Source organism: Myiozetetes cayanensis, unplaced genomic scaffold (genome assembly GCF_022539395.1).
Source record: "Myiozetetes cayanensis isolate MyiCay16 unplaced genomic scaffold, myiCay2020 scf9, whole genome shotgun sequence".
Lineage (NCBI taxonomy): Eukaryota > Metazoa > Chordata > Aves > Passeriformes > Tyrannidae > Myiozetetes > Myiozetetes cayanensis.
The window spans coordinates 20308375-20323212 of record NW_026088185.1 but is presented as its reverse complement, the minus strand read 5'-3'; the positions used below and the strand labels follow the sequence as shown (position 1 = coordinate 20323212).

The 14838-nt window shown below is 36.6% G+C and overlaps 1 protein-coding gene across 1 annotated transcript in view; it reads right to left on the bottom strand.

Moving 5' to 3' along the window:
• Positions 1-14838, bottom strand: part of COBLL1 (cordon-bleu WH2 repeat protein like 1) — a 78057-nt gene that overhangs the window by 21430 nt on the left and 41789 nt on the right. Inside the window, 6 exon segments of the mRNA XM_050339902.1 lie at positions 2072-2311; positions 2436-2530; positions 3534-3572; positions 5259-5487; positions 6409-6610; positions 13044-13221. Coding sequence (XP_050195859.1) covers positions 2072-2311; positions 2436-2530; positions 3534-3572; positions 5259-5487; positions 6409-6610; positions 13044-13221 — 983 coding nt within the window.

The following is a 14838-nucleotide window of genomic DNA, read 5'->3' as shown; positions in this document are numbered from 1 at the left end:
ACAAATACAATAAAGGGACAAGGTTATGCATTTGACGTATGGAAAAGTGGATTCATGCAACATTCAACACCAATTCTGAAAAATCTCAGAATAATAGCAAATGATTCTCAGGTAGATTTCAGTACAGGTAGTCCTGAGCATTGTCTTCTCTGAAGTAGCCCCGACTCTACTCAAAACCTGCCTGAGGCCCATAGTACTCACTGCATCATTACCCAACTTTTCCTTTAAAGGGCTGACTATGAAGCTGCAGGCAAGAAAGGCTCTGGTGTAATTTTTTAAGCATGGAACTCATCCCTCCCAGAAATCCTGACTTAGCTGTTCTGTGACAGTGGCTAAAAAATCTTTTCAGAAGTACTTTATTGTTTAGCTGCTTCCCACCTGTTTAGCTGCTTTCCACCCTTCTCCTACTCTCCCATCTTCTCCCTTCCCTTTCTTCTCCAAGGGGTAGACTTGAGATTTAAATTTCTTTAGGGTTAGGGTTATGTAAATGGACCACTCTTGTGCTGCAGGAAGGTCTCTGGAAATGTCTCAGCACTCTTTCAAGGAGCAGCTTTATTCTCCAAAGAAGTATCTTATAGGATCCCTCCCAAGAGTTCCCTTAACAAGTTGAGCAATATGTACCATTCAGTCCAAATTCATTAATTAATGATATTTATTGGAAAGTGGATATCAAAAGACAAAATATTTTATTTGAATTAATTCAAAGCATGGAGCACATTTAAATCCCAAGCTCTATGTTTTCTGATAAATCACTGAGTAATCAAGTCAGAATGAAACAGAAGTCACCTTAGAAGTCTTTGGCATGCATTCTCTAAGGGGGCTGCACAAAGTAGTACAAAACAGAAAATCCACACAAAAATATAACTTGTTCTGTCCTCTCTTTGTGAGCCATTCAACTTCAGTCAAATCACTTCAGATGAGTAAGAAATGTCAGTACAAAATAATAAATCTAAGCAATTTTTTGAGTGACAGCCAAGCAGTCATACGTTACTTTTAGACATAATAGGATATTAATAATTTAAAGCATGTTGACATTAATAAATTATTTTCAAAAAATTTGAATTCAATTAAAAGACAAACATAGTGAGGTAAAAAAAGATCATGATTTTCTTCTCTCCCCCAGGTTCCTTTTATTAAAATTCAGAAAGAAACCTTTGTCTTCTTCAAATGATAAATGATAAAGCTTTTCAGCAAGACACAATACTCAAAGACAGAACTTCTGTTAAACAGTGCTCTCTTGTGGTTCTGTGAATCAGTGAAAGACTAAATCATTGTATAAAGATAAAGGAAGTCACAGTCTGAAATTTGTCTCCAAGTCTAACTATTAATCCCTCACACTTGTATATTACTTCTGCATTTACTTTTTCTAGCATGCCAATAACCTCATATCAAAAAGCAAACAACCTTTAACTGCATTCACAGCAAAGTATGAAATAAATTAAAAAAAAAAAAAATTTAACCTTGTGCAATACCAGGGTATGAGCTAATGCATCAATTCTACCAAATTCTATTGGCAGAATTTCTTCAAGTCAGGGGATATATAGGTAACTTAAATATGTAGCCCACACCTCACAGGTTCAATAAAATACAACCCTATTCGATTAAAATAAAAAACTTACTTTGACTTGCTGGGAGCACAACAATGTTTAGACCGCTCCCCAAAATGCCCACCTTTTTCTAACAATGTAAAGAACAAACTACTTATTATCCCATGTAACTAAAATATTAAAAGTTAATAGAAATATCACAACATCAGTTACTAGATATTGTCAAGCAAGACCACGTTTTCACATTTAAGTATATGAAAACAAAAAAACAAAAAGGGGCTTACAAGACCAACTTATACAAGAAGTTGGTTTTACCTTTTCAAAATACAGCAGCTATTTTGGATCTGAAGTTTAAAAGCAATGCATCTTTCAATTTCTATAGTTATTTTCAAGCTAAAATTTTTAAAAGCAAGTACTACACTTTTATTTCCCATTTATTTTGAGCCTCATCATATACCAGCAACAGGTTTGTCAGGATTATTATGTCTCTACTCATGAAGAGAAGTGAAGGAAATGTAACTAACCTGTGCATTCCTATCAAAGCTGTTGGATTTCACAATATCAGGTTCAGGTCTGACTTGGGCTTGTGAGAGTTCCTGGGGAGCGCTCTGGGAGTTTGGCATAGGTGGCAAAGGAGCTCTCCGTTTCTTCGGCATTTCTGATGGCAGAGTGTTTGAATCATACTGCTTGCTGACAGTGTTAGATCTCGTGATAGATGCTGGCCTTGGCTTGCTCATCAATGGAGTTGCCGGGGCACTTGCAGCCTTGAAGTGCAGGAAATAAAAAGAAACCCAAGTTGCATATACTTTCTGGAAAACAATCAACAGTATTGATTGTTCAATATCAATATGTTTCTAGAAGTTTTGCTGATACAAAGTTACACCTTACTTGGTCTCTTTTCTTCTTGTTTCGTTGAAAAAAGCTGAAAAATCCTTTGTTTTCTTTCTCCCTCAGAACATCTATGTTTTCAGATTGATAAGAGTCTAAAACAGAAAACAATAGTTCTAAATGTTATTTCATGCAGATATTGTTTCTCCTGATTCTTTCTATTTCACTGCAGGAGGAGGTCATAAACCTCCTGCAGTGATACACCAAACACATCGTAAATCACCTATACTAACACTTTTTCTAGGTGCTGCAAAATTAACGCATCTCTCACCATCCATGTTCCTCCTGTCCTTCTCAGAACTCAGGTCAGATGAGATTCAGCAGTTCTTAATACCCCTAGCACTTACTCCAGCCCATCCCACTTGACATATGTTATGGTTCATACCACAAAGGCTGTAAAAGGGAAAAAGAGCACAGTCTTTTCAGGCCTCCATTCCTGACAGCTTAAATTCCTGGCAAAGTGTCAAGTGGGACATCCCGGTCCCAGCCTGCATGTGGTGTGGCTATGGAGAAAGATCACCCAAAGCCTCGATCGGTGCTGTACCCATAACTGTGTGGCAGTCCTGGTCCATTCTGGTGTCTTGCAGAATTTGTCCTCCTTAGTTTTTTTTTACAGAATAACAGAATATTCTGAGTTCCACAAGGATCACTGAGTCCAACTTTTAAGTGAAGGGCCCATATGGGGATCAAGCCCCCAGTCTTGGTGGTTTTATCACCAACTGAGATAATCTTGGGTTCTATTCACGCAGAGAATTTGTATATGTAATAGCTGTCTTTTTTTTTAATTTTTTACTGGAATGAACTTTCTTAAAGAAATCCCATTGAATGCAAATGCAATGAGCAACAGAAATCAGCAAAGCTGGTACAAGTATCAATATAAACATGACACTAAATGGAATAAATTGATCTAGGGTAAAACTATTTAAAAATACTTTTTATATAGTTGGGTATATCCATTTCTGCACTACCATTTAAAATATGCATTTAAGATAGGACGGAGATATTACTCATGTCACAGTTAAGCAGATGTTACAATAGGAGCAGGTGGTAATGTCATGTAAGTGCTACAGTTTCACCGCCTATTTCAGTAAATCGTACCTTGCAAAGATGGTAAATTTAAATCAACTGGTGATGTGGCTACAGAAAGACAAAAAGAAAGACAGAAAATGTGAATCTGAATCAAGGATGAAGTTACAAGTTATAAACACAGAAACCAAGCTGAACCTTCAAGACTAGGGAAAAATTAACTGGCTATTTTGCTGAAAATAACAGGATGTGTATCTTTACTACCATGAGCCATTCAACAACTTGAAACTGAAGACATACAACAAAGACTGGAATCTTGTTCATAAGAAGGAAGGTTCCACTTATATTTCTGAAGCAAAGAGAAAAATCAGTATATAGAATACTTTGCTCTGTAATACTTTGGATTGTCAGGCAGTCCAAACTTGGAAAACAAAGATGAATGTAAAATAAAAATATAATGTTAATCAAATAAAATTTGAATTTAAATTCTATTAAGTAAAAAGCATACCTCACCATTTACTTTTATAAAGATAACTGAACATTCAGAACTTTAAACCTGTCTGCAAAATTGAAATGCTGAAACTACTTCATATTAAGAACTGAAGAATATCTGAATTTTCTAGTAGGGCACTGCCAATATATGACCTTGTATGCCCTCCTAAGGATTTTTGGCTATTGATACAAATGAAGCAAAAGTCATTTTGTGCAAAATGCAGCTTTGCCAGTCTGTAAATGAAAGCAGTAGGTCAGTCACCAGACAACAAACCAGACAATGCACTATGGGCACATGTAGTCAAAGTAACATGTTTAGACAACCTAAAATGTGTTGTTTTCCACTGAGGAAGCGAAAGATATTACATTTTTGTTTTCTTTATGGAAAACGGACGTATTGTCCAAACCTGTCATTCTGACCTTTAGGAAGTAACTGAGAACTCTTAAAACTGTAACCACCAAAGAGTAAGGTTACCATATTTGGATAGAAAGAAGGGTAAAGATACAAACAAAACCCCAACAAACTCCCCAAGTTTTAGAGCAAAAATATAGTCAACCAAATACAATAGTGGTCAAAACCAGGAGTGAGTCAATCAATATTACTGTTTTTTACATAGAGGTAAAATTTCTTGTGAGAAATGTCTAAAATGGAACAAACCACACTGTAGAGAATTTTTAATCACAGTACAACAAATCTGTCATGAAAAACAGACGTGTCCAGTTGAAATTAAAACTGGCCTAGGAATGCCTGTACAAATATTAGGAAGTTAGTTCACTGTGCCTGTGTTGGACCACAATTAAAAAGACCATTATTATTCCTTCACAACCTATAAAATTAACAAGCAGCACTCAGGAATATACATTACACCATCAGAATATTCTAACACTTTACAAATTTTAAAAAGTTTTAAAGTAAAACCAATTTTCTCTAATGTTTCCGTTCATTTTAGGTTATCATGATCTTATGTCTATGAGCTAAGGGAAACACAGTTTGTTGTTGGGCTTTTCGGGGAAGGTGCAAGGGAAGAAAAAAAAGCTTTGCTTTCAAGTGAGGATTTGTACTCAGCTACCTTTGCTGGTACCTAACACTTGGTTAGAAAATAAAACTTCTACACAGTACTTCTAAAAACAAAAGTCCAGGTAAACCTGTCTCAGTTTCAAGTTTGTGGAAGACTAATGAAGTATATATACTAAATTGCTAGAAAATAATTTCTTCATAAGTAAAAAAGCCCCATGAAATGTATAAATTATTAAAATATTAAGTAAATATCTTTTATATAACTGCATTTTAGAAAAGTATCTTACCTCGACTGATATCCATGGCATATAGTTCTCTTAGTCCAAGGTCATTAAGAGATTTTGTCACATCAAGGGGTTCTTGAGACTGGTAATTCTTCAACAGCAGAGTGTGTGAAGGATCAAATTCACATTTGCTACAGATAATTGGTATGAGTTCTTGAAGGGGTGAATGTGGACTAACTCTTACAACTGTCTTCTGTGTCTTCTTGTAGTTTATCACTACCCTTACTGTTTGCTGAAGAGAAGAAAATTCCAATAAATACCAACAGAAATTCGGAAAGAACTGGCATTTTTACAACAGCCTCAGAGCAACCACAGGAACTCCACTTATGGCCAACTTCACCAGTGTTCTAGGTTCAGAATCAGTGCATGAGAAACTAAGAACTATTTTGCTATTCCCTTTGATGCAAGGAAAGGACACGTCAAACAGTCTGCTTCTCCTTTAGCACCTGCCACGTGCCTGTGCAGCAGGGCGTGCCTGCAGTGAGGTGCCCTGCGAGGTTACATTCGGGAGCTGCAGAAGTCCGGTGATGAGCCAGGAGTGAGTGTGTGCACATGTGTAGGAGGAAGGTAAAAGTGCAGCAGAAAAACACTTCTCGCCCTCTGCTCAGTGCTTTAGATAAATTACAGTATTCTTCCATACAGTAGAAGGACAAAGTTGGAAGGAAAGATTTAGGCAACATCCAGAAGTTGGTTCAGAACTTCTAAAAGCTTCTGCCTTCTTAAGAATATATAAATAAAGCCAAGTAACAAGAGAGTACAGTATGCATTAAAGGAAAATGAACATACAGTCAGAAGGGCACATACATCACAGCATGACAGATTGTACAAGATGCTGATTTTCAGTTTGTGGAAGGCTGTATTCAGCCACACTTCATCTGCAGGATTTTTCAAAATGACAGTAGGGTGTGGAATTTCAAGTAATATTGTAATATTTCCTTCTTTTGGCAGCAAAGACATTTGTTGCAACAAATTCAAATATATTTTACCTAAGAGAAGGTTATCAAGAACATAGAGTGAAGCATTTCCCAATGCTGCAAGGTGAGAAGATGAGACACAACAGGAAAAGTTGAAACAAGATGCTGAGCTACAAGCTCAACATGTTGAATACAACAGTGACTCTAATTTCTCAATATGCTTTAACTTTAGTTCTCACCTCTGGTATAACTGGAGCAGGTTTCTTCTTATCTATTTGTTTTGGCTTTAAAATCACCTTTTCCACTTCAAGCATTCCCACTGGTGTATTGGGTTTGAATTTAATCTGGCTATTTTCTGCTGATACCAACTCTATAGTATAACTTGATGGATTTAAATGATACTGTGCACAGAGAAAGATCAGCAAGTCCATCATGGGCTTCCTGTAAAAGACATATGGAACTGTCACAATAGGAGACAATTAATCAGGTTATAACAAAACATGCTTCTAAACATTTAATTCAGATCATCCCTTCCCTTCCATGGCTAAGTAATTACTGCCAGGCACCAATTTTAAATATCTTCACAATTTAAAAAAAAAAAAATTAAATTAAAAAGAAAACAGCCAACTCCCCCCAAAAAAAACACTAAAGGGAAAACAAGACGAGTTTGCACAGAAGTATGCCAAGTGCTTGAGCAAAGGGGGAAATTTTTGTTTGTGTGAAGCAGAGCTTCCCTGAGGTCAACAGGGACATGTGGATTAGCCACCTCATTTGACATTAAGTGGGAACTTTAACACTGGTGATAAATGCCCTGCTATTCATTAAGAACAGTTCTCTCCTGAAGCTTGAAATTTTTATATTTGTTCAGAGTTACGAGGGACTTTATTTTCAGAAAGTCCCTTGTATGAGAGGGCGAGGATGAGCCTTTTGGAAGGAGCAGGAGAAATAAAGTTTGAGGAAATCACCCTTTTAAGGAGGTTTTGCATTAAGGATCCTAAAATTATCTAGGTTTTTAATACAGACAGAAAGAAGCTAAATGACAATATAGCAGGTGGATACAATTTCTTGAGAAGCTCTGTGTGATGCAACAGATGTTCTTTCCACAATGAAGCACAGCAAACTGAATTTGTCATATGTAGTCAGTAACTGTATGTCCTTGTTCTCACAGTGCTCAAGGAAGAACATGCAGAACAGCATATTAAGATATGCTGAGCATTTCCAGTTGCTACTGAAATAAATATATTAAAGTTGTACTTGGAAAAGAAGGGTCATAAATGTTTAAATAGACCAAAGGTAAGGAGAGTATACTAACTTTGCATGTTACAGCAACTGAATACGGTTACAGTACTATCAGATCATTCCTCAATAATTTTTTTTCAGTTGGGTAACCATCTGTAAGAACTGTTTCTTTTTTACATTCTCTGCATCTCTCAGTTACAGCTACAAACACAGAAATCCGTGACCTGCTCTGTCTCACAAGTATATTATGAAAATAATTTAAAAGTCTGTGAAGCAATGAAATGGTATGTTGAAAAGAATGCTGAAGCCTCTGTGAGAAAATTAATACAGGGTTTGGCTGGTATGGCTTTATCAGAAATCTTGAAGTCTAGATGTAATCTCATAACAGATGCAAGTATCCTGGTAGCATAGCCAAATGTGGAAATAGAGAGCTTCTACAAAGAACACTCAGGCCAAGCAGAATTCTAGATAACAAAGAACATGAATACATTTATTAAGTAGTAAGTTAAAACAGACTTTTCCTATGATACAGTTCTGTAAAAAGAATTAAGAATGACTCAATGTTAGAAATTACTGTGAACACTGAATTTTTCCTTCCTTTCATTTACCCTGGAATATCATTCCTGTTTTCACTTTGTCTTTAAGACCAAGTGTTCCTTAAGCAGACTGTCTTCTGATCTCTGGCAGCAGGGCTGTACTCTGGCGCACATGCTGCAGCTGCACTTCCAGAAGATGGAAACTTGAAAGTTGACAGGTATAGATACTACAGACATTTTTTTTCCAGAGGAAAGGCTGCTTCAGGGGCAGAAGAACACTTGCCTCAGGAGACAAAGGCAGAAAGGAACAATAAAACAAAACATACAGAAATGATACTCCAGTGTATCAAAAAGTAGTCATCAGATGGTCTGAAGAGGTACAGAAGAATGTCATATATTCCTATGCTTTCATCAGGATAATATATACAATAGTCTGAGGAATACCATGCAAAATGCAGAATAATAACTACTTCTCCCTCTTCACATAGCTAAACCGGAGAGTTTATTTCATCTCCTGTTAGAAGAAAGAAGGAGGAACTCCTCCATTTCTTGTACTTCTAATCCTTAAAAAAACCAATACACCCATTCCACCCTAATAAGAAAAGGGCTGCAAATGAAAATCATATCATTTCCCCATCTCACTGGGGGCTGGGGACAGCGAGGGAAGAGGGAGGCAGAGGTGACTGTAGACACTAGTTCTGCAGTGACCTTTCTGGTTATCAGCATATCCAATAAGTTACACATTACTTTTTTTCTGGTGCATTTTTATACACTGACTAGCTTTAAAAGCTGCCTTCAATTACTGGAGAACAGTAAGAACAACAGAGATGACCAGTGTGAGAGTTCCCAAGCAAAGATCACAGAAAGCCATCCTATAGAAATTCACCACAGTGAGAGGGGTAAGCCCTCACATTAACTAGTGACACAGGAAGTGACAGAATGATGAGTGAGAAACAGCTGCTCACAAACAAGACAGGTACATGTAAATTAGTATCTGAGAACAGTGATTTAGTGCAAGTTGACTTTCCATTGGTACTTCCAGAAATTACCTGCTTGACTGGAATATGATGGACTTTAAGTCCCCCCATCCTCCACTGGAGGCCAAGACATCTTCAACAACTGCTTTAGAAAGATATTCCTACAGTTGTACAAAAATCAAGCTTTTCTTGTAATCATATCCTCCAAAACTTGTAAAACTATTCTTGCTAAAACCCTCAGGATTATAGATGGGAGACTACATCTATCACAGCAAATTTAACAGCTTCCATAATTAATATTTTGTAAAATGCCAGAAAGTGGCCATCAGCTGCCTCAGACTACATCATCTCTTTGTCCTGCTTTATCTAATTTCAGTAAAATACTTATTTGCAACTTAACTTCATGACATTACTTAAGTTTTCTGGAAATCTCCGATTGTACATATATTTACATATTCCCACACTCCTTCATCTCTCATCTGTTTTCCTCTGGTTATTCCTACCTGACTGAATAAAAAGTGGCTAAGCCTCATTACATAACACAGTTAAAGGATGAACCTTCACCAGAATGTATCAAACCATGTTATGTTTGCAATCAGCAGTATAAGGTGTACCTTCAAATACTCAATCAAGTGTTTAAAAGAACAACTGCACCAAATTTCCACACTCCTCTCCAAAAACAAGCGCTAGAAACTTGCTACTTAAATAAAAAAAGGAGTTGAGATTCTGATACAATCAAACTTCAGGAAGATGGCCTTCCCATCACGAAACTTGAAGTAAGCACCACTGAACAAGCGAAATTGTCAATAACCACCAGATGTATTCCTAGGTAGGGATAGAATTAAAAAAAAACAAAAAAAAGGAGAGAGACAAGAAACCTACACACAGCGTGGCTTTCTATAGATCTCTGATTACTGTGGCTTTGCGGTCTTCCTTGAAAAAATATTTACTAATCCCATTCTCTAAAGAGACAAAGACATATGTTGTCATGGAGAACAAGAAAACCCACCAAAACTCCCAGAATTTGTTACAAATAAATTTAAGTACAATAGGTTTAGAAAAGTAGGGCGACATCACAAAGCTTGTTATTCAGTAGGTAGCTATACAGAATAAACTAACAGTTTATTAATGACTGAAAACACTCCAGAACGGATCAAATGAAAACTCACAAAGGACTCTTATAAAACAAATTCAGCAAAGCTAAGGTCTCTCTAAAAGGCATCTCAAACTGAAGTCCTAAATATACTACTCTGCAAAACTATGTTTGACACACCATTTCCAAATTAAATGAATGTCACTATCATATTGGCCCTTGAAATTGCCAAGTTAATTTACTGATGCATACAACTGAAACTAATTACCCAATTTCAAGAAAACTTTCTCAAACTCTGCATTTCTTTCCTGTGGGAAAACAAAAAAACTAAATTAAAATGACTGGGCTGCAAAAAAAAATATAAAATAGTTCTTCGTGTTGGTTTGGGTTTTTTTTCTTCTTTGGCTGCAGAAAATTCTTCAGTCATATGTTGTAAAATCACTCTGAAGAACATTCCAACTAAAAAAAACGCAAAACAAACAACTTCACTCATCTTTCTATTCCTGCCTCAGAACAGTGAACCTTCACTTCCTCCCACTCATTGCTCTTACCCGGTTTGAGGGGGGAGGGGGTGTTGGTCATTGTTTTGAAATAACTGTTTACCTGGATCCCCCTTCAGGAATTCTGACCTTAGGAGAGTGCACGTCACTGTCAGATTCTGAAGAGCTGAACTGAATCCCTATTGCCAACTACTGCAAAGTATAAATCGGTGTTGAGGTTTAAATAAGAGAATTCACCCATGCCTGAAGTTTTGGAATGAGGGATGAGTTATTTCAGCTCTCCTTCCTTTTCTCAGTCTTTTACTTTACTTATTTGACATCAACACAAGAATCAAATATTCTTCTGTCTTGTAATCTTTTTCTCTAAAATTCCTTTTGAATTTCATTTTGATGCTCTTTTGCTTACTTATACATACTCAGGACTTTGACCCCTGTAACACCTTGCTTCGTGCTGCATAGCTCTTGCTATCCATTATGCCAAAGCAGAGGGAGCAAACCAACCCAACTTTATCTGAAATAGAGATGTTTCTTCTAGTGGACTACAGAATTCAAACAAATGGCTGTTCAAACTCACCATTTTGCTTTTTCTAGTACAAGACTTAAAAGGTATTCTCTTCACAGGACATTTGAAGCTGCTCATCTCCAATTATGAACAGGAAAGAGACAAATTCCCAATTTTTCTGTTTACGTCATTTCTAGAGGGATCTTGCCTGTTTATTCACAAAATATGACTATGAAGATAGAGCAAAGCTAGACTAAAAGATAGTTGAAATATGTTTCACAGTGGACTGCAGGTCCTGCACAGTATCTCCCCTCATTCTGAATGATCTTAGCAGCGCTAATATTGGCTCTTATTTGCAAGAGAGAGATTCATGAAACCAATTGCATACAGTATCTGGATTGAAAAATCCCTGTAACTGGGATAATAAAACTGATTGGGAAACATGCATTTCCTGATAAGCCTGTGAGGCCTGTCTTGAACACTGAGTAATTATTCTCAATGTAATCTGACCAAGTGAAGATACATGCAACACTCCAGCACTTTGTTCTGAGCAAGGCATGAGGGAGGGCCATGGTACTCATCAGTGTGGACAAAGGGAGAGAAAAGAAGAAAGAAATGTTCCTGACAGTGTACACATGGAGTCTCACCTTTAAGAAATTTTAAAAACAAAGGAAGGTACTGTATTTCCAGACTGCAATATTCCTTGTAAACATGCTGGCAAGAACACCATAAAGCATCAGGTAGTCACTAATTATTTCAGAAAATTTCTTCCAGGAACTAAAATCTCAGCTATAAGTTATCCTGAAAATCACACAGAGGTTTTATACCTCAGGGAGAGGCATAAAAAAAAACCACAGAAGTTCATCCACTGCAGCTCTGGTGAACAAACTCATATTTGATGTCTAAGCAATGACCTCATGAACTCTAGCAAACGACACAGCGTGCAAACAGACTTGAGCCAGACTTTATCTCTCATTAAGAAGTGAAGCAGGTATAAGCACACATATACACTACCTGGTTTGAATGAGTAAGTAAGTAAATCAACCTTCTTGCTTTCAGTAGCAAAGACACAGGTGATACACTAACACAAGCACAATACACAAATAGGTTTGTTTATTACAGCTTAGGATAGCAATGAACTAGCATCTGAGTTGCTGTGATCCACACACAGCCTTGAATACCAGCCTTCTTAGTAGACCAGCTATGATAATTAATACAACATTTTAAGTCCCAGGATTTATAATTTTAACCTACCAGTAAATGTCTTATCTGGGAAAATTCAGTGAATCATACAAACCAGTATTTTATAGACATTTGTAGTGACTAAGAAAAACAACAGGTATAGCCACACATCCTGAGAGGTGCCACACAGAATTTCTGAATCTCAAAAAAAACATTCTTCCCAAATGGTAGATAAATGTATAAAGTAGATGTGTCCATATCTACCCCAAATCATAGTAGAATAACAGAATCATTTAGGTTGAAAAAGATCTTTAAGATCATCAGATCCAGCCACTAATGCAGCACCGCGAAGTCCACCCCTAAACCATGTCCTTAAGTATCATATCTTCATGTCTTTTAAATACCTCCAGGGATGGTGATTTAACCACTTCTGAGCCACCTGTTGAAGTGCTTGATAATCCTTACCATGAGCAAATTTTTCGTAATATCCAATCTAAACCTCCCCTGGCACAACTTAAGGCCATTTCTTCTTATCCTATCATTTGTTGCTTGGGAGCAGAGACTGATCACAACCTCACTATAACCTCCTTGGAGGTAATTGTAGAGAAAGGTGAGGTCCCCTCTGAGCCTTTTTTCCAGGCTAAACAACCCCAGCTCCCTCAGCCACTTCTCATAAGACCTGTGATCTAGACCCTTCACCAACTTTGCTGCTCTTTTTTGGACGCACTTTCCGCTCAAAAGACTTACTTAACTCAAGTGTTTTACCAAGTGATTAAAACCTGGATGAAGGTTGAGGTAAACTTGAGCAAGAAAAGAAAATTAAACAAAAATTCTGTGTAACATACCTCCCGTTAACTGTAGTATACTTGATCACATCTCCTGGCAGGACCACTGATAGTTCAATATCTTTATCGATTACATTCTCTTTCTGTTCCATGATGAGGTTGGTTGACTCTGTGTTACCAAATGGAGAAACAGCAGTGGGTGTTGCTTCAGAAGGAGGAGGGTGCTTTAGGTTTTCTTCTGAAATAAATGGATAAAAATTAGAAGTCAATTATGTATTTATACATATGATTCCACACGGATAAACTGAAAATTTTCAAAACAGGAATGAACCAGACTTTATCCACAAAGAAAAAGGGGGAAAAAAAGGTCAATAAAGATCAAGCCCAAAACAAGTTTCTTATATGTACTGTGAAAAAAGTAAATTAGTTACTTTTTTACCTCCCTTGCATTATGTAAAGAACCCTAATTGTGCATTCTTCAAACAGATTTACTGGATTAGTATAAACAGAAAATACTGTACTATGAAGTCTGAAGCCAAATTGCAGTGCCAGTGTACTTAATATAGAATTGAAATAGGGTTGAAATAGTGATACTTTTCCTACCAAAATTTTTCATTATTAAAATTATTCAAACAAATCCTACCAGATCTACATTTATTTCTTGACATTTCAGTCACAATTTGTTTTAACATATTCCCCTCATCTAAGCTGATTTCCTGTTTTAATTATCTTGACACCCATCCCCATCTTAGTGACTAGCCAGTATACTCTTGAATGCAAAGAGTGATCATTAAGTTTCACTTATTTAACTTCAAAAAAAATCCAAAACAGCATAAAAGGAAAACTCTCAACATCTCTTAATATGTTTATGTTACAGTAAATTCTGAAGGCAGCACTCTCATGTCCTACAACATACAGTCCAACATCTCCTTTAATTCAAATAACTCTCCACACTTTACCAATATATTTGGAGGGAAAAGACACTATTACTAAGAATTTTACCATTAGAAACAAAACCAAACCTCAGTGAAGACACATTACCTCACAAGACCTTTTTAATTTCTTATAAACATTCTTTTAAAAAAGCTTGAATGGAGCCACATTCACAGAAAGTTAATACATCTCAAACATAATACACAAAAGTTCCAAAAATACACCTGTCATTCAGACGCTGGAGCTGTACCAAAGTTTGTTTACTTTAAACCTAAGGAAAGAAATTAACTTCTATAATTGCCTGACAGAATTAAAACAAAACATCTAGTGTACCACAATTAGAAACACACATCTTTCTTGGGAAAACAAAGTTTAAAGTCACTCACAGTGAAGAGCAAACAAGGTCCAGAGCAGCACTGCAAAAAACGACTGAGGACTGAGACTTCACATGACTGACCTGTTGCTGAAAGTGCTTACAGTTTTGAACTTCAGAACTCCGTGCTGAATAATTAACTATTCACAGCCCCTCAGAGCTAATCGAGAGCACTCACAGCCTCCCAACACACTGCATGAGGATACGCATTCAAAATTTATACCACTTCTCTGTTAATGTTTTAAATTAGTCTGGTTCGCTCCACACACAATTCAAGACGTGCAACATGAACTGAAAATTTAACTTTGGTCTATAAAGCAGCCTGCATTGTTTCAGGCTTACACAAACTTTGCAAAAAGTATGAATCAAATTTCTTTTTACTCCTCCCCAACTTCTTTAGGGTTTTTTTGCATGGTTTTTAGTTTTCATATAACTGCCAAATATAAATTATTAGCTAATACAGAGCATCAATACAACTATTAAAAAAAATAAAGCCCCCAAAACATAAAAACCCACCCTACAACATTAATACAAAAAAATCCAAACCCA